This window comes from Haliotis rubra, unplaced genomic scaffold, assembly GCF_003918875.1.
Source record: "Haliotis rubra isolate DU_JTF1 unplaced genomic scaffold, ASM391887v1 Scf116, whole genome shotgun sequence".
Lineage (NCBI taxonomy): Eukaryota > Metazoa > Mollusca > Gastropoda > Lepetellida > Haliotidae > Haliotis > Haliotis rubra.
In genome coordinates, this window is record NW_025765070.1 from 289,730 (window position 1) to 310,870 (window position 21,141).

General features: G+C 42.5%; 1 protein-coding gene across 1 annotated transcript in view; it reads right to left on the reverse strand.

Annotated features, from left to right (window-relative positions):
• The window catches only part of LOC124256052 (Fanconi anemia group M protein-like), a 77,491-nt gene that overhangs the window by 17,877 nt on the left and 38,473 nt on the right, over nucleotides 1-21,141 (reverse strand). The window contains 2 exon segments of the mRNA XM_046689981.1: nucleotides 6,262-6,397; nucleotides 9,926-10,056. Coding sequence (XP_046545937.1) covers nucleotides 6,262-6,397; nucleotides 9,926-10,056 — 267 coding nt within the window.

The following is a 21,141-nucleotide window of genomic DNA, read 5'->3' on the forward strand; positions in this document are numbered from 1 at the left end:
CTCTGGAGATTTTGTCAGCTTGACACCCGTTCTCATAGTGATCACAGAGCTAAGCGCGGCAAGATATGTTGATATCGTCGAACCTCTTAAATGTTTGTTTTGCCGCAGGTAACACAAATAGTCTGCCACTTGAGGATGTGAAGCATCTCTCGCTGTAAATCCTTTATTAGCTGCATAATTTTCGAAACTGTGCCACTTGTCGTCGTACAAGTTACGAGTCGAGTCGAAGTGTCGCGCGTGACCGCTTTGCCGCCCTGGTAGAATATCTCTCTTGTTTAAACACATTTGTATACAGTCCATAATGCGAAGTTGGTAAACTTCTGGGTTTCCGTGCACCTGTTTCGTGTGTGGATGTATTAACAGGTTTGAGCTCTAATACTGGTTGACCGATTTCTTGAATTAGAATGGGAAACCATACTCTGGCTGGCCAGTAGAGCGCGACCAAAGTGAGTTGTAGACTTTGTGTTTGTTTGATTTTCTGTAATACTTGGGGTATTATTGCTGGCGGCGGAAACGCGTACGCGTTGAGGCCTTCCCATGATATACTTAGAGCGTCCGTTTCCCAAGCTTGTGGATCTGGGATTGGTGACACGAATGTCGGTAGCTGATTGTTGAATCTTGTGGCGAATAGATCTATTAGCGGCGCTGCTAACGGCTTGATTATCTGTGCAAATATTTCCGTATTGAGCATCCATTCTGTCGGTGATGGTAGATGAGGCCGAGAGAGCTGGCCTGCTAGTACATTTCTGGCTCCCCGAATGTGAACTGCTCTGATCTGTAGATTTAGATCGTGGGTTAGATCGAATAGTTGAAAGCTTAAGTTCAAAAGGTTCAGTGATCTCGTTGAGCCTTGCTTGTTCACGAGAACGCCACTGTGGAATTGTCGGTATGAATCATAAGGTGCGATTTTGTAGAAATGTGCTCCAATGTAGAATGGCGCTGATTACAGCTTTCATCTCTAGGATGTTTATATGGAGTTTGCTTTCTTGTTGGTTCCATAATCCCGATGTCGTCTGGTTGGCGAGATGAGCTCCCCAACCTTGAAGTGACACGTCCACATATAGATGGGTTTTGAATTCCTGCTCTGCTAAACAAATCCCTTCGCAGACATTCGATTTCTTTGTCCACCATAGTAGATGAGGTCTGAGATGTTTTGGTAGACTGAATGGCTGTAAATCGTCGAGATGTGCATTGATGAAGACCTGTAAGGGACGTAACTGTAACCTGCCTCTGACTGTCATGTCTTGGGCTGATGTGAGGAGACCTAGGAGGCTCTGCCATTGTGGGATGGTCTGTTGGATCTTGATCCAACGGTCTTCTGGTACGACGATACGGTTGAGGTTTGTGATAAATCGAATGCCTAGGAACTGTAGGTCTTGTGACGGTACTAGGTCCGACTTGAGTAAGTTTACTAACCATCCTAGCTGTGTTAGTAGCTTTATGATGTAGTTTAACTGTAGTTTGAGATGCTGTGGATCTTGATCTACTTGTATCCCGTCGTCGAGGTAAAACGCACTGCGTAGCCCTTGATGATGAAGATAGGTGATAATCGGTTTCGTTATCCTCGTGAAAAGCCAGGGGGCTGATGATATTCCGAATGGGAGCACTTTCCACTGGTAATGTTGCCCGTCTAAAGTAAGCCGTAGGTATTTCCTGGCTTTGGAGTGTATGGGGATGTGCAGGTAAGCGTCCTGTAGATCGATACTGCCCATGTAGTCCATGGGGCGAATCAACTGCCGTAACTGAGGTAAATGTATCATGCGGAACTTCGGAGGTTTGCGTAGATAGTTCTTGTTGAAAAAGCTCATGTTGTAGATGAGTCTGTATTTTTCCTTGGAGTTTTTCTTGGGAACTAGGAAAACTGGGGAGTAGAAACCTGGTTCTATGTTGTCTTGGTCTAGTACTTCTATGGCCTGCTTTATTAGGAGTGATGTAACAGCCTCTCTTAACTTCGGTAGTTGTTGTGCCTGTAAGTCGAACTTGTGAGGGTTGACTGTCAGCGGAGGCTTGGCCTTTAGTGGGATACGAAATCTGTGACGAAGAATGGTGGAGACATAAGGGTCTTGTAACATTCCCCAGTTTTCCCAGTATAGTTGGAGGCGTCCACCCACTTGAGATGGTTGTACTGGAACGGCTGGGGGTGGAAGACTCCAGTCGTTCCGAATCTGTCTTCCAGCGTTTATAGTTGCGGGAACCTCTGGGTGTCCTGCCTCTTCCTGATCCTCCTCTATAGTTGTTTCTAATGGGCTTATTTAAAAGAATCTTTTCCTCTAGAGCTGGCTATCTTCCTGTCTCGTGCTCTCTGTAGGCCCGTGAATTTAGATCTTCCTGAGTATCTTTGTGAAGTCTGTCGAATGACGCTGGCTAGTGTGTCCATCGATTTAATCATAAGGACTTCTCTGGAATCCTTAGTGACTTCCTTGGAAACTTTGTCTATTTCTCCGTTAAAGATGGATGTTGAAGACCACGGGGCTGTATACAGTGGGGCTGTAAAGTTCTCACCCCAGTTGCAGGAAGCGAGGAGGCCTTGACGACGAGCTAAGGTCAGTGCTGCTGAAATAGATGTAAGATGATCTGTTAGGAACTGCTGGTCTTTCTTTTGCATAAGTAAGGCAGAATAAATCATTCTATCATCCTCAGAAGTCGTATCACGAAATCTGGTGATAAGAGTCTCATTGATCGCTCTAGATCTATTTGAACCAAAACATACGCCTCGGCCATGGTTTCTATCTGGACTAACTTGCATCATCAATCTTGTAATTTGTACTTGACATCGCTGATCAACTTATAGTTCTCATCGATGTCTTGAGCTTTGAAGAAGGGGTCCATGTTATGCGTGGAAAACTTCTTGGCATGAAAGTTTGGTAGATGTGGTGTCTGAACTTTCGTGGCTTTGTGGAATGCTGCATCTAGATTCTGTGGGACTGTTGCAATCGGGTCGATCGGTGGTAGTGTGATAGCATCTGCATCGTCTTCTTTCATCAGATATGTCTGCGCCACATTGCCATTTTTAGATGGTGATGAGAGATCTAGGTTATTGACCATCCAATACCGTATCTCAGCATCGGAGAAAATAACTCCTCCATCATCCTCTATACCATCATCATTGATGAGAGGTTGGTGCTGCTCTGGACTGCGTGCTTCTGTCTCTACGTCCGGCGATGCTTGTGCAGCTCTGTATGGTGACCTGTAAGGTGATCTACGTGGTGATGAACGAGGAGGAGATCGTCTAGGTGATCTATGTCTATGGGTTGATCTTCTCGGTGACCTGTGAGGAGAACGTTGATGGCTTCGCGAAGCTCTTGTGTAGTCCCTCGATGTCCTTCTAGATGATGATGATCTGATTCAGCTGCCCTTCGCGAATGCCTTCGCGAAGCTTCCTCTCAAGGCCCGTCCGGGGAATTACGATAAGACCTTCGCTAAGGCTTTCGTGATGTCTGATGGTCCGAGTCCACATCTTGGGATGAAAGTGACGAGGGTGATGATCTATCCCCGCCGCCAAGGCCTTCGCGAAGGCTGTACATCTAGGTCCTTCGAGGAGGTGGTCCGTGCCTTCCTTCGCGAAGGTGACATCGCCCTGGCTGCTACGTTGACGGGGGTGCCTCTGGGGTGCTGTTCACGTTGGAGCCTTTCGCTCAAGGCTCGGTCCTTGCTTCTGCAGTCTATATCGGTCTTCCATCATCGCCATAATTTGCTGCATCAGGTCATCAGGGATGGTCTGGCGACGATGTCGCCTGAGCCTTCTCTGCGGTGTTAATGATGGGGTCCACAGCAATAACGCCTGACATCAGTGTAGAGGCATCAGGCTGCATGGAGATCTGGCGCTGAAGTCACTGTCGCTGACACCGGTCGCTTCTTGTGCCGTATGTCGGGATGATAATCGGCTGGTCATCGTAGAGGCCCATTTCTTCGGGCTGGAACGATCTCGCTGAGAAGGTTCTCGCTGTCTTCGTAGACTTTCCTTTGGATGTCGACGCTGCCCTGGGGGTACGAAGTCTGCGTTGAGAAGACGTCGAGGTCCTCTTGGACTTTAGCTGCGATGACGGGATGTCTGGGGAGGCCGGTCGCTTCTTAGAGGTGACGGACTGCGTCCCACGTCCCTCTTCCGATGGGGTCTCTAGCAGAACACCAGACGGTAGGGGGTCGATCGCCAGCAGCTGACTAGATGGAGTATCTGGAGTATCAGCCATATTTAGCCCTTGTTTGCGCGGACCTATCTGCAGCACGTCTTAAGACGCAAAGATAATATTTATTAAATGCAGAATTAGATAAATTAATGCAATAACTGCAACGTGAATCAAACGCACACGGCGTAGAACAACTAGGGCATATTACATGCGGATCTGAGGCAGAAAAACGTAATCTACAAATAGTACAGATTTTCATCAACGTAATACTAGCTGAACAATCACGAATAAACGTGAATAAACAGTAGAAATACGATAAATAATCAATACAAATTACTGAAGGATACTAGCTATACCTCTATAGTAAACTATAAGAGGTAATAAACTAAGAAATATCAAAGGATATGTTGTATAAGGAGACACAGGCGCTCTCACATCCTGCTCACTGGGCAGAAGGAGAGAGTGAAGCACGAGGTGTAGGGTGGCGACACCTTTCCCGCCAAAGGGATTAAAGGGGAGCAACTCGTGGTGAGTACTAATTAGTGATTTTACATTGAAGGGAGCTTCAATTAAGGAGATTCAAGTGTTTCCACTATGTTCGCAAGAAGAAGAAGACAAGCAAAAGAGCATGAGTCAGGATAAGGAAAAATTATCATTATTCATGTTTGTATTGCCTTGCATTTAAACAAGCATCCGTAGGACTAGTTGATATTGTATTTCTGATGTCATGTGAGAAAATGGTTGAAAAAAGATTTTGGGTTGGGTTCAGATTAAGCTCGGTTGGGTAGCATTATTAATTTTAGGTTCATTGTATTTTGGGAGTAACATAATTTTGGAGACATTTCTTTCTTGTATAAAACTGCACCATCCTCATAAACTGAACTTACTATAACCCGTATCAACCTCATCAACTAATGTTACTATAACCCGTATCAACTTCATCAACTAATGTTACTATAACCCGTATCAACCTCATCAACTAATGTTACTATAACCCGTATCAACCTCATCAACTAATGTTACTATAACCCTCATCAACTAATGTTACTATAACCCGTATCAACCTCATCAACTAATGTTACTATAACCCGTATCAACCTCATCAACTAATGTTACTATAACCCGTATCAACCTCATCAACTAATGTTACTATAACCCGTATCAACCTCATCAACTAATGTTACTATAACCCGTATCAACCTCATCAACTAATGTATCAACCTCATCAACTAATGTTACTATAACCCGTATTAACCTCATCAACTAATGTTACTATAACCCGTATCAACCTCTTCAACTGAAGTTACTATAACCCTCATCAACTAATGTTACTATAACCCGTATCAACCTCATCAACTAATGTTACTATAACCCGTATCAACCTCTTCAACTGAAGTTACTATAACCCTCATCAACTAATGTTACTAAACCCTGCACCAACCTCATCAACTGAAGGTACTATAACGCGCTGCATGCAGTATTTTTCATTGAGTTTCCTTGATACACATGGTCTGGCAATATTGAAATGAATATCAAGACATTGGTTATGGAGTAGGGTGGTATCACTTTGAACACAACTCCATATTGTGCAAGGAAGGGTCCCTGGACTGAACAATAGAGGTAATAAACTGACACCCTTTGTTGTCCCATTTCCACAACTCCATATTGTGCAAGGAAGGGTCCCTGGACTGAACAATCGAAGTAATAAACTGACACCCTTTGTTGTCCCATTTCCACAACTCCATATTGTGCAAGGAAGGGTACCGGGACTGAACAATCAAAGTAATAAACTGACACCCTTTGTTGTATCATGCCATATTGATTAAAAAATGTAAAGTTGATAAATCCACCTCAATAGTCCTTTAAGATCATCATATCTACTGATATACTTCCTTATGGGTGGTAATGTGTTTCCAAATTATTCATGATACAACTATTACTAGAAAATAATCTCTCTTACAATTTTCGAAATTTAAAGTTATTAGGTATCAGCTAATTTTTAAAGAATATTTTTTAAATAAAGTAAATTTGGGTATTACAGGTTACTGTATGGAGGTAGATATTTGTTAGTACTGATGAGTAGCAAGTTCACCTACTGTGTGTGGCTATAAGCTGTTTACATGCTTCTACTCACCCTGAAGTTGGAGAAACTCGACCAACTCCACCAGATGCTGACTGCGCTGTGAGTGATCAACAAGTTGTGTGTCCTGCAGCCGGTTTTGCCATAGCATCCATTCAGTCAGGGATAATGTATTCTCTTCTTCTGATTCCTTTGCAAGTGAAACATATCACCATGTAAGATTTTGATCAATTCAAAAGATAATTTGTTTTGTTTTTTTGGTTGTTGTTTAAATTAACTGGATTAAGTTCTTAAACATTGTCCTCATTTTCCTCCTTCAGTTACAAGCAGAAAGGTTAAGACAACACAGGGAACACTTATATTGTTACATGACTTGATCAAAGATGTCTGACAGTTACACTCACTACACACAACACACAGCTGATGTAACACTCACTACACACAACACACCGCTGATATAACACTCACTACACACAACTGATGTAACACTACACACAAAACACTGCTGATGTAACACTCACTACACACAAAACACTGCTGATGTAACACTCACTACACACAACACACAGCTGATGTAACACTCACTACACACAACACACAGCTGATGTAACACTCACTACACACAACACACCGCTGATATAACACTCACTACATACAACACACTGATGATATACACACTCACACCGCTGATACACTACATACAACACGCACAACACACCGCTGATATAACACTCACTACACACAAGACATCGCTGATATAACACTCACTACACAACACACCGCTAATATAACACTCACTACACATAACACACAGCTGATGTAACACTCACTACATACAACACACAGTTGATGTAACACTCACTACACACACCACACCACTGATATAACACTCACTACACACAACACACCGCTGATGTAACACTCACTACACACAACACACAGTTGATGTAACACTCACTACACAACACACAGCTGATGTAACACTCACTACACACAACACACCGCTAATGTAAAACTCACTGCACACAACACACAGCTGATGTTACACTCACTACACACAACTGTTATTACACTCACTACATACAACACATCGCTGATGTAAAACTCACTACACAAAACACACAGCTGATATAACACACCCTACACACAACACACAGGTGATGTAACACTCACTACACACAACACACAGCTGATGTAGCACTCACTACACACAACACATAGGTGATGTAACACGCACTACACCCAACACACCGCTGATATTACACTCGCTACACACAACACACAGGTGATGTAACACTCACAACACACAGCTGATATAACACTCAATTCACATAACACACAGCTGATATAACACTCTCTACACACAACACACCGCTGATATAACACTCACTACACAACACTGATATAACACTCACTACACAACACAACGCTGATATAACACTCCCTACACACAACACACAGCTGATATAACACTCACTTCACATAACACACAGCTGATATAACACTCTCTACACACAACACACCACTGATATAACACTCACTACACAACACAACACTGATATAACACTCACTACACAACACAACACTGATATAACACTCACTACACACAACACACAGTTGATGTAACACTCACTACACACAACACAACACTGATATAACACTCACTACACACAACACACAGCTGATGTAAAACTCACTACACACAACACAACGCTGATGTAACACTCATTACACACAACACAACGCTGATGTAACACTCACTACACACAACACACCGCTGATATAACACCCACTACACATAACACACAGCTGATGTAACACTCACTACACAACACAACGCTGATATAACACTCACTACACAACACAACACTGATATAACACTCACTACACACAACACACAGCTGATGTAACACTCACTACACACAACACAACACTGATATAACACTCACTACACACAACACACAGTTGATGTAACACTCACTACACAATACACTGCTGATATAACACTCACTACACACAACACACAGCTGATGTAACACTCACTACACAATACACTGCTGATATAACACTCACTACACACAACACACAGCTGATGTAACACTCACTACACATAACACACTGCTGATATAACACTCACTACACACAACACACTGCTGATGTAACACTCACTTCATATAACACACAGCTGATGTAAAACTCACTACACACAACACACAGCTGATGTAAAACTCACTACACATAACACACAGCTGATGTAAAACTCACTACACATAACACACAGCTAATGTAAAACTCACTACACATAACACACAGCTGATGTAAAACTCACTACACACAACTGATACAACCAACCATTATTATACTGACCAGCAATGAAAACTCGTAACGGATTTTGATGTGAGTGACAAAACACAAAGGTTTAGATGCAAAATCATTTTCAGTTGATGATGTGGGTAATAAGCAATGATATATATATTATATATTATGGTTTTGAAAAAGTTGGATATCAGCAAATGCGAGTGGTACAGATAAGGTCAAACAAGGTCACCCCTTTAAACACTGTCAGTATCTTGTGTGTCCTTCATTTGCCCTGACGCAGGCATTAAAACAATGGGGCAATGAAGCAATGAGGAACCACTACGGGTCTCAGGACTTTATCCACATAACGCTGTGCAGTCTGATTACCTTGGATGACAAGCAGATCACTCCTGAAACAAGCTTTGATGTCCCCCCAAAACCATTACACTACCACCACCAATCAATTTCTCTGTCTGACACAGGGGCCTGCATAATGTTCCTCATGACGTCTGTAAACACACTGTCTTCCATCCACAATTGACACACAATACCGTGACTCGTCTGAAAAGCCAAGCCCACGGAAGAAAAGTGGTTGTTGTTGCGCATACTGCTGTGCGAATTGACGCCGGGCTTGGCGGTGACGGGGCTGAAGCACAGGGCCATGTTATGGATGTCGACAGTTCAGTTCGGCCTGTCTCAGGTGTCGAATGACTGTCGATGGGTGGATCCTTCTTCCATGGCAACCAATCGTAGCTGCTGCTGTTGCTGTTGCCATTCTGAAGCGATCTCGAATGTGCGCCAGTCGCATCTGTTGATCTTGTCTGGCAGTTGTAACCGGAAGTCATCCTGGTCAAGGGCAGACGGCAACGCTCCCTGTCATCTGGTGATGACTGACAAGATGGCTAATGGTGGACTGGTTGACATTAAGGCGCCTAGCAACAACATTTTGTGAAATACCGGCTTCAAAGAGTCCCAGAGCGTGTGCATGTTGTTGCAGATTCAGTCGCGGCATGTTTAAGACAGGCTACTGAGCTCTCTATACACGTGCATTATATGGGAAAGACCTCACGAAGTGCACGTGCATTTTCATTGTCAGGATTGCCTTGCTGTGTTTCATCGAATGATAAAAAATGTGTTTTCACGACTGTTTCTGTTTCCGGAAGCATGAAGTGGATTTGAACTTGAACAACTGTTCCTAATCAAGTCTTGAACATTCATTTAAAATATTCAGTGCATCATAAGTACTTCTCACTCATGTTTCGAGAAATGATCTGAAAAAAAAAAACTTATGCGTTTTCATTGTGGGTCAGTATATAACAAACTAAAATGAGCAGTCTGTGTCTGAGATTGCTAAGGCCTATCTCATGAAGAAACCTATGATGTCATATAAGTGTCATGCTACTGGACTACTGAGTGAGACCTGGCTGCCCAGATAGATGAGGGAGGGTTGTGGTGGGGGACACTTGACATTGGACACCAGAAACGTCTTCAGTTCATTGTATTCCTCTTGTGTTATCGTGGCTTCCTCACTCTTGGGTAACAACTTCCGCCCTGTAACAAGAAACAACATTCACTGAACACAACACACAGCTGATGTAACACTTACTACACACAATATATACAGGTGATGTAACACTACACGAACACACCTGATGTAACAGTCACTTAGTCACTGAACACAACACACAGCTGATGTAACACTTACTACACACAATATATAGGTGATGTAACACTACACGAACACACCTGATGTAACAGTCACTTAGTCACTGCACACAACACATAGCTGATGTAACACTCACAACACACAGCTGATGTAACACTTACTACACACAATATATAGGTGATGTAACACTACACGAACACACCTGATGTAACAGTCACTTAGTCACTGCACACAACACATAGCTTACGTAACACTCACAACACACAACACATAGCTGAAGGTTGCGGGTTCGATCCCCGACCGCATCATACCAAAAGACATTCAAACTTGGTACTTGTTGGTCCCTGCCTGGCGCTCGGCATTAATGGGTACAACAAGGACTGGTCGGCTCGGAGTCAGTATAATGTGTTTGAGTGGGGTATTCATGCTTCACTGCGGCATGGTTTCTCATTGGGCTAGCACTATAAGATCAGCTTCAGTCTGGCCTAGTACAAGCAGCCGTACATACACATACACACGCATGCACGTCGTCATATGAGCGAAATATTCTCAAGCACGACATTAGACCCAATTTCACCTCACCTCACCTCACTAGACACAACACCCAGCTGGTGTAACACTCACTACACACAACACCCAGCTGATGTAACACTCACTTCACATAACACACAGTTGATGTAACACTCACTACACACAACACACTGCTGATGTAACACTCACTACACACAACACACAGCTGATATAACACTCACTTCACATAACACACAGCTGATATAACACTCACTACACACAACACACAGCTGATATAACACTCACTACACACAAGACACCGCTGATATAACACTCACTACACACAACACACAGTTGATGTAACACTCACTACACACAACACACAGGTGATGTAACACTCACTACACACAACACACAGTTGATGTAACACTCACTACACACAACACACTGCTGATATAACACTCACTACACACAACACCCAGCTGATGTAACACTCACTACACACAACACACCGCTGATATAACACTCACTACACACAAAACACAGCTGATGTAACACTCACTACACACAAAACACAGGTGATGTAACACTCACTACACAATACATAGTTGGTGGAACACACACTATAGTCCGTTTGAGTCAGAAACGGACCGATGAATTGCAAATTTTATCACTACAAAATTGCCACATAAATATAAATAGTACACGTTTATCATTTACTAATACCCAACAGCTTTCTTATATTTGAAAATTTTCCGGACTCCACCAAAAAAGTTGTTTAAGAAACTATCATCATTGAAAATGCAAAAGTTGTTATCTGTTGCGGCGGGGTGAAACCGCAGAAACGGAACAGCCAGTCATGGCGGGGGGACATCTCAAAATCTATTCTGGGAGACCTGTCGGTTCCTCGTCTGTCGTAGTGTCATAGTCATGACTTATAGGGATGACAAGTGGTGCCACAGTTGCCTGTTGTCAGCCATCCCGAGACCAGTAACCTTGTTCAATGACGTTAGCTACCTTGTTGACACAGTTTTGCCAAGTTTCAGTCGTGATTTTGTTAAGGGATTCCTTAACCAAAACCTCTACGTCACGTAATCTAAAAGTTGTGTTTGATCTGGCAACATCTCCTTTGACAATACCCCATATCATTTCAATGGGGTTAAGGTCACAGTGATAGGGTGGAAGTCGCAGAATATCGTGACCCTTACTTTTTATGTAACTGTCAACTTTGTAGAAAGGTTCACCTTTGTGGGTTTTTATAATCTCATATAGCTGAGGCTTCGTTGCCTTTGAAGGCCGTGCGATCTGAAATTTGTCGAGCCATGATATCATATCACCTTTTCGACTGTTCGATGTCAGGGCTTTACTGTCGGTGTCCTGCACACTGTGGTATGGGGCATTGTCCATTACGATAAAAGACTTCTCTGGTAGAGCTGGTACCAACTTCTTTTTAACCCAATAGAGGAAAACTGCACCATTCTCTCGGAATGATAGTCTCTGTTATCTGCGGACTTTGCCCTGAATACCAAGTCGCAGCCTGGGAGAAAGCCTTTGCTGGAGCAACCAGCATGGAGAATGATTAGTCTCTCACTCTTTCCTAGAGGCAGCTTTCTACGTGACCCCTTTTCACCCCCATCGGGTACCCACTGACTGCTGGCAGTGTGCGAGGCATTGACCCAGGTCTCGTCTAAGTACACTGGCTCGAACCCATCCTCGTGCTTCTTCTCTATAACCCTGAGAAAAATATTTCTCAAGTTTAAGCGATATCAGGGCGTTCACAGAGTACTGACCTATTCTTCCCGAAATTTTCTTATAACGATACCCGAAAGAGTGTAAGAGTCGCCAGAGTGTGTACTTTGATACTCTGAGGTTGTGTTCTTGCTTCAAATGCTTTTTTAAAAATTTCAGCGACATGTTTGTTTTCAGAATAGAGCTTGTTGATAGACTGCCTTACAAGGTTCTTTTGAAAGTTGTCCAAATGTTTTAATTTGTGTGATTTTGACACGACCCCTATCTGCTTTGCATCACCCTCACAATGTTTGTGTTCCAGAACATTTGTCAGTACCCTTGCTGATACTCCTATTGCTTTTGCTGCCTGCTTACGGAATTTATTAATGGCATAAAATGGTTTGCCCCTTTCGGCTTCAGCATGGAAAAAATCGTACACTTAAATCATCAACTGTTTCACGCCAGCATTCAACTTCATTTTCATCAGGGCATGTGTATCCTGTGCCGCGACGAGATAGTGGCTGTTCTGTTTCTGCGGTTTCACCCCTGCGTGACAGATAACAACTTTTCGCGTTTTCAATGATGATAGTTTCTTAAACAACTTTTGGTGGAGTCCGGAAAATTTTCAAATATAAGAAAGCTGTTGGGTATTAGTAAATGATACACATGTGTACTATTTATATTTATGTGACAATGATAAAATTTGCAATTCATCGGTGCGTTTCTGACTCAAACGGACTGTACACACAACACACAGTTGGTGGAACACTAACTACACACAGCTGATGTAACACTCACTACACACAACACACAGCTGATGTAACACTCACTACACACAACACAAAGCTGATGTAACACTCACTACACACAACTGACGTAACACTACACAACACACAGCTGATATAACACTCACTACACACAACACACAGCTGATGTAACACTACACATAACATACAGCTGATGTAACACTCACTACACACAACACACAGCTGATGTAACACTACACATAACACACAGCTGATGTAACGCTACACAACACACAGCTGATGTAACACTCACTACACACAACACACAGCTGATGTAACACTACACATAACACACAGCTGATGTAACACTACACAACACACAGCTGATGAAACACTACACAACACACAGCTGATATAACACTACACACAACTGATGTAACACTACACACAAAACACAGGTGATGTAACACTACCTACACACAACACCAAGCTGATGTAACAGCTGATGTAACACTCACTACACACAACACCCAGCGGATATAACACTCACTACACAAAACACACAGCTGATGTAACACTCACTACACACAAAACACAGGTGATGTAACACTCACTACACAATACATAGTTGGTGGAACACACACTATAGTCCGTTTGAGTCAGAAACGGACCGATGAATTGCAAATTTTATCACTACAAAATTGCCACATAAATATAAATAGTACACGTTTATCATTTACTAATACCCAACAGCTTTCTTATATTTGAAAATTTTCCGGACTCCACCAAAAAAGTTGTTTAAGAAACTATCATCATTGAAAATGCAAAAGTTGTTATCTGTTGCGGCGGGGTGAAACCGCAGAAACGGAACAGCCAGTCATGGTGGGGGGACATCTCAAAATCTATTCTGGGAGACCTGTCGGTTCCTCGTCTGTCGTAGTGTCATAGTCACGACTTATAGGGATGACAAGTGGTGCCACAGTTGCCTGTTGTCAGCCATCCCGAGACCAGTAACCTTGTTCAATGACGTTAGCTGCCTTGTTGACACAGTTTTGCCAAGTTTCAGTCGTGATTTTGTTAAGGGATTCCTTAACCAAAACCTCTACGTCACGTAATCTAAAAGTTGTGTTTGATCTGGCAACATCTCCTTTGACAATACCCCATATCATTTCAATGGGGTTAAGGTCACAGTGATAGGGTGGAAGTCGCAGAATATCGTGACCCTTACTTTTTATGTAACTGTCAACTTTGTAGAAAGGTTCACCTTTGTGGGTTTTTATGATCTCATATAGCTGAGGCTTCGTTGCCTTTGAAGGCCGTGCGATCTGAAATTTGTCGAGCCATGATATCATATCACCTTTTCGACTGTTCGATGTCAGGGCTTTACTGTCGGTGTCCTGCACACTGTGGTATGGGGCATTGTCCATTACGATAAAAGACTTCTCTGGTAGAGCTGGTACCAACTTCTTTTTAACCCAATCGAGGAAAACTGCACCATTCATCTCGGAATGGTAGTCTCTGTTATCTGCGGACTTTGCCCTGAATACCAAGTCGCAGCCTGGGAGAAAGCCTTTGCTGGAGCAACCAGCATGGAGAATGATTAGTCTCTCACCTTTTCCTAGAGGCAGCTTTCTACGTGACCCCTTTTCACCCCCATCGGGTACCCACTGACTGCTGGCAGTGTGCGAGGCATTGACCCAGGTCTCGTCTAAGTACACTGGCTCGAACCCATCCTCGTGCTTCTTCTCTATAACCCTGAGAAAAATATTTCTCAAGCGAACGATATCAGGGCGTTCACAGAGTACTGACCTATTCTCCCCCGAAATTTTCTTATAACGATACCCGAAAGAGTGTAAGAGTCGCCAGAGTGTGTACTTTGATACTCTGAGGTTGTGTTCTTGCTTCAAATGCTTTTTTAAAAATTTCAGCGACATGTTTGTTTTCAGAATAGAGCTTGTTGATAGACTGCCTTACAAGGTTCTTTTGAAAGTTGTCCAAATGTTTTAATTTGTGTGATTTTGACACGACCCCTATCTGCTTTGCATCACCCTCACAATGTTTGTGTTCCAGAACATTTGTCAGTACCCTTGCTGATACTCCTATTGCTTTTGCTGCCTGCTTACGGAATTTATTAATGGCATAAAATGGTTTGCCCCTTTCGGCTTCAGCATGGAAAAAATCGTACACTTAAATCATCAACTGTTTCACGTCAGCATTCAACTTCATTTTTCATCAGGCATGTGTATCCTGTGCACGACGAGATAGTGGCTGTTCTGTTTCTGCGGTTTCACCCCGCCGTGACAGATAACAACTTTTGCGTTTTCAATGATGATAGTTTCTTAAACAACTTTTTTGGTGGAGTCCGGAAAATTTTCAAATATAAGAAAGCTGTTGGGTATTAGTAAATGATACACATGTGTACTATTTATATTTATGTGACAATGATAAAATTTGCAATTCATCGGTGCGTTTCTGACTCAAACGGACTGTACACACAACACACAGTTGGTGGAACACTAACTACACACAGCTGATGTAACACTCACTACACACAACACACAGCTGATGTAACACTCACTACACACAACACAAAGCTGATGTAACACTCACTACACACAACTGACGTAACACTACACAACACACAGCTGATATAACACTCACTACACACAACACACAGCTGATGTAACACTACACATAACATACAGCTGATGTAACACTCACTACACACAACACACAGCTGATGTAACACTACACATAACACACAGCTGATGTAACGCTACACAACACACAGCTGATGTAACACTCACTACACACAACACACAGCTGATGTAACACTACACATAACACACAGCTGATGTAACACTACACAACACACAGCTGATGAAACACTACACAACACACAGCTGATATAACACTACACACAACTGATGTAACACTACACACAAAACACAGGTGATGTAACACTACCTACACACAGCTGATGTAACACTCACTACACACAACACCCAGCGGATATAACACTCACTACACAAAACACACAGCTGATGTAACACTCACTACACACAAAACACAGGTGATGTAACACTCACTACACAATACATAGTTGGTGGAACACACACTATAGTCCGTTTGAGTCAGAAACGGACCGATGAATTGCAAATTTTATCACTACAAAATTGCCACATAAATATAAATAGTACACGTTTATCATTTACTAATACCCAACAGCTTTCTTATATTTGAAAATTTTCCGGACTCCACCAAAAAAGTTGTTTAAGAAACTATCATCATTGAAAATGCAAAAGTTGTTATCTGTTGCGGCGGGGTGAAACCGCAGAAACGGAACAGCCAGTCATGGTGGGGGGACATCTCAAAATCTATTCTGGGAGACCTGTCGGTTCCTCGTCTGTCGTAGTGTCATAGTCACGACTTATAGGGATGACAAGTGGTGCCACAGTTGCCTGTTGTCAGCCATCCCGAGACCAGTAACCTTGTTCAATGACGTTAGCTGCCTTGTTGACACAGTTTTGCCAAGTTTCAGTCGTGATTTTGTTAAGGGATTCCTTAACCAAAACCTCTACGTCACGTAATCTAAAAGTTGTGTTTGATCTGGCAACATCTCCTTTGACAATACCCCATATCATTTCAATGGGGTTAAGGTCACAGTGATAGGGTGGAAGTCGCAGAATATCGTGACCCTTACTTTTTATGTAACTGTCAACTTTGTAGAAAGGTTCACCTTTGTGGGTTTTTTATGATCTCATATAGCTGAGGCTTCGTTGCCTTTGAAGGCCGTGCGATCTGAAATTTGTCGAGCCATGATATCATATCACCTTTTCGACTGTTCGATGTCAGGGCTTTACTGTCGGTGTCCTGCACACTGTGGTATGGGGCATTGTCCATTACGATAAAAGACTTCTCTGGTAGAGCTGGTACCAACTTCTTTTTAACCCAATCGAGGAAAACTGCACCATTCATCTCGGAATGGTAGTCTCTGTTATCTGCGGACTTTGCCCTGAATACCAAGTCGCAGCCTGGGAGAAAGCCTTTGCTGGAGCAACCAGCATGGAGAATGATTAGTCTCTCACCTTTTCCTAGAGGCAGCTTTCTACGTGACCCCTTTTCACCCCCATCGGGTACCCACTGACTGCTGGCAGTGTGCGAGGCATTGACCCAGGTCTCGTCTAAGTACACTGGCTCGAACCCATCCTCGTGCTTCTTCTCTATAACCCTGAGAAAAATATTTCTCAAGCGAACGATATCAGGGCGTTCACAGAGTACTGACCTATTCTCCCCCGAAATTTTCTTATAACGATACCCGAAAGAGTGTAAGAGTCGCCAGAGTGTGTACTTTGATACTCTGAGGTTGTGTTCTTGCTTCAAATGCTTTTTAAAAATTTCAGCTTACATGTTTGTTTTCAGAATAGAGCTTGTTGATAGACTGCCTTACAAGGTTCTTTTTGAAAGTTGTCCAAATGTTTTAATTTGTGTGATTTTGACACGACCCCTATCTGCTTTGCATCACCCTCACAATGTTTGTGTTCCAGAACATTTGTCAGTACCCTTGCTGATACTCCTATTGCTTTTGCTGCCTGCTTACGGAATTTATTAATGGCATAAAATGGTTTGCCCCTTTCGGCTTCAGCATGGAAAAAATCGTACACTTAAATCATCAACTGTTTCACGTCAGCATTCAACTTCATTTTTCATCAGGCATGTGTATCCTGTGCACGACGAGATAGTGGCTGTTCTGTTTCTGCGGTTTCACCCCGCCGTGACAGATAACAACTTTTGCGTTTTCAATGATGATAGTTTCTTAAACAACTTTTTTGGTGGAGTCCGGAAAATTTTCAAATATAAGAAAGCTGTTGGGTATTAGTAAATGATACACATGTGTACTATTTATATTTATGTGACAATGATAAAATTTGCAATTCATCGGTGCGTTTCTGACTCAAACGGACTGTACACACAACACACAGTTGGTGGAACACTAACTACACACAGCTGATGTAACACTCACTACACACAACACACAGCTGATGTAACACACACACACAACACAAAGCTGATGTAACACTCACTACACACAACTGACGTAACACTACACAACACACAGCTGATATAACACTCACTACACACAACACACAGCTGATGTAACACTACACATAACATACAGCTGATGTAACACTCACTACACACAACACACAGCTGATGTAACACTACACATAACACACAGCTGATGTAACGCTACACAACACACAGCTGATGTAACACTCACTACACACAACACACAGCTGATGTAACACTACACATAACACACAGCTGATGTAACACTACACAACACACAGCTGATGAAACACTACACAACACACAGCTGATATAACACTACACACAACTGATGTAACACTACACACAAAACACAGGTGATGTAACACACTACCTGATGTAACACTCACTACACACAGCTGATGTAACACTCACTACACACAAAACACAGGTGATGTAACACTCACTACACACAACACCCAGCGGATATAACACTCACTACACAAAACACACAGCTGATGTAACACTCACTACACACAAAACACAGGTGATGTAACACTCACTACACAATACATAGTTGGTGGAACACACACTATAGTCCGTTTGAGTCAGAAACGGACCGATGAATTGCAAATTTTATCACTACAAAATTGCCACATAAATATAAATAGTACACGTTTATCATTTACTAATACCCAACAGCTTTCTTATATTTGAAAATTTTCCGGACTCCACCAAAAAAGTTGTTTAAGAAACTATCATCATTGAAAATGCAAAAGTTGTTATCTGTTGCGGCGGGGTGAAACCGCAGAAACGGAACAGCCAGTCATGGTGGGGGGACATCTCAAAATCTATTCTGGGAGACCTGTCGGTTCCTCGTCTGTCGTAGTGTCATAGTCACGACTTATAGGGATGACAAGTGGTGCCACAGTTGCCTGTTGTCAGCCATCCCGAGACCAGTAACCTTGTTCAATGACGTTAGCTGCCTTGTTGACACAGTTTTGCCAAGTTTCAGTCGTGATTTTGTTAAGGGATTCCTTAACCAAAACCTCTACGTCACGTAATCTAAAAGTTGTGTTTGATCTGGCAACATCTCCTTTGACAATACCCCATATCATTTCAATGGGGTTAAGGTCACAGTGATAGGGTGGAAGTCGCAGAATATCGTGACCCTTACTTTTATGTAACTGTCAACTTTGTAGAAAGGTTCACCTTTGTGGGTTTTATGATCTCATATAGCTGAGGCTTCGTTGCCTTTGAAGGCGTCGCGATCTGAAATTTGTCGAGCCATGATATCATATCACCTTTTCGACTGTTCGATGTCAGGGCTTTACTGTCGGTGTCCTGCACACTGTGGTATGGGGCATTGTCCATTACGATAAAAGACTTCTCTGGTAGAGCTGGTACCAACTTCTTTTTAACCCAATCGAGGAAAACTGCACCATTCATCTCGGAATGGTAGTCTCTGTTATCTGCGGACTTTGCCCTGAATACCAAGTCGCAGCCTGGGAGAAAGCCTTTGCTGGAGCAACCAGCATGGAGAATGATTAGTCTCTCACTTTTCCTAGAGGCAGCTTTCTCACGTGACCCTTTTCACCCCCATCGGGTACCCACTGACTGCTGGCAGTGTCGCGAGGCATTGACCCAGGTCTCGTCTAAGTACACTGGCTCGAACCCATCCTCGTGCTTCTTCTCTATAACCCTGAGAAAAATATTTCTCAAGCGAGCGATATCAGGGAGTTCACAGAGTACTGACCTATTCTCCCCGAAATTTTCTTATAGCGATACCGAAAGAGTGTAAGATTAAGCCAGAGTGTGTACTTTGATACTCTGAGGTTGTGTTCTTGCTTCAAATGCTTTTTAAAAATTTCAGCGACATGTTTGTTTTCAGAATAGAGCTTGTTGATAGACTGCCTTACAAGGTTCTTTTGAAAGTTGTCCAAATGTTTTTAATTTGTGTGATTTTGACACGACCCCTATCTGCTTTGCATCACCCTCACAATGTTTGTGTTCCAGAACATTTGTCAGTACCCTTGCTGATACTCCTATTGCTTTTGCTGCCTGCTTACGGAATTTATTAATGGCATAAAATGGTTTGCCCCTTTCGGCTTCAGCATGGAAAAAATCGTACACTTAAATCATCAACTGTTTCACGTCAGCATTCAACTTCATTTTTCATCAGGCATGTGTATCCTGTGCACGACGAGATAGTGGCTGTTCTGTTTCTGCGGTTTCACCCCGCCGTGACAGATAACAACTTTTGCGTTTTCAATGATGATAGTTTCTTAAACAACTTTTTTGGTGGAGTCCGGAAAATTTTCAAATATAAGAAAGCTGTTGGGTATTAGTAATGTAATTTTTGGAATAAAATTGATATTTTATACTTATCCTGACTCATGCTCTTTTTGCTTGTCTTCTTCTTCTTGCGAACATAGTGGAACACTTGTATCTCCCTAATTGAAGCTCCCTTCAATTTAAAATCACTAATTAGTATTCACCACGAGTTACCTCCCTTCCACAAGCGCGGGAACGAGGGCGCCACCTTTACCCATGTGCCTCACTCTCTCCTCATATACTGAGCCCAACATTTGAATTTACAGGAAATCCAAAGTGTTATGTGGGGAGGATGGGAGGGCTGACCTCATGAGTCAGGATAAGTATAAAATATCAATTTTATTCCAAAATTACATATTTTTCCTTATCCTGACTCATACTCTTTTGCTTGTAGAATCCTACAGAGCGGAGGTGGGAATATCTAATACTTTGGATTTTTAATAATTAGTGATTTGAACTGTGATGATTGTAATAACCCTATGGGAACTTCATAAAGGCACTGAACTGATGAATTCCTGCTGCTAACTTATCAGCTGCCATATAAAGGTTATTACCATGTACTTATTATGATAAAGTATATATAACATTAATACAATGCTTAAG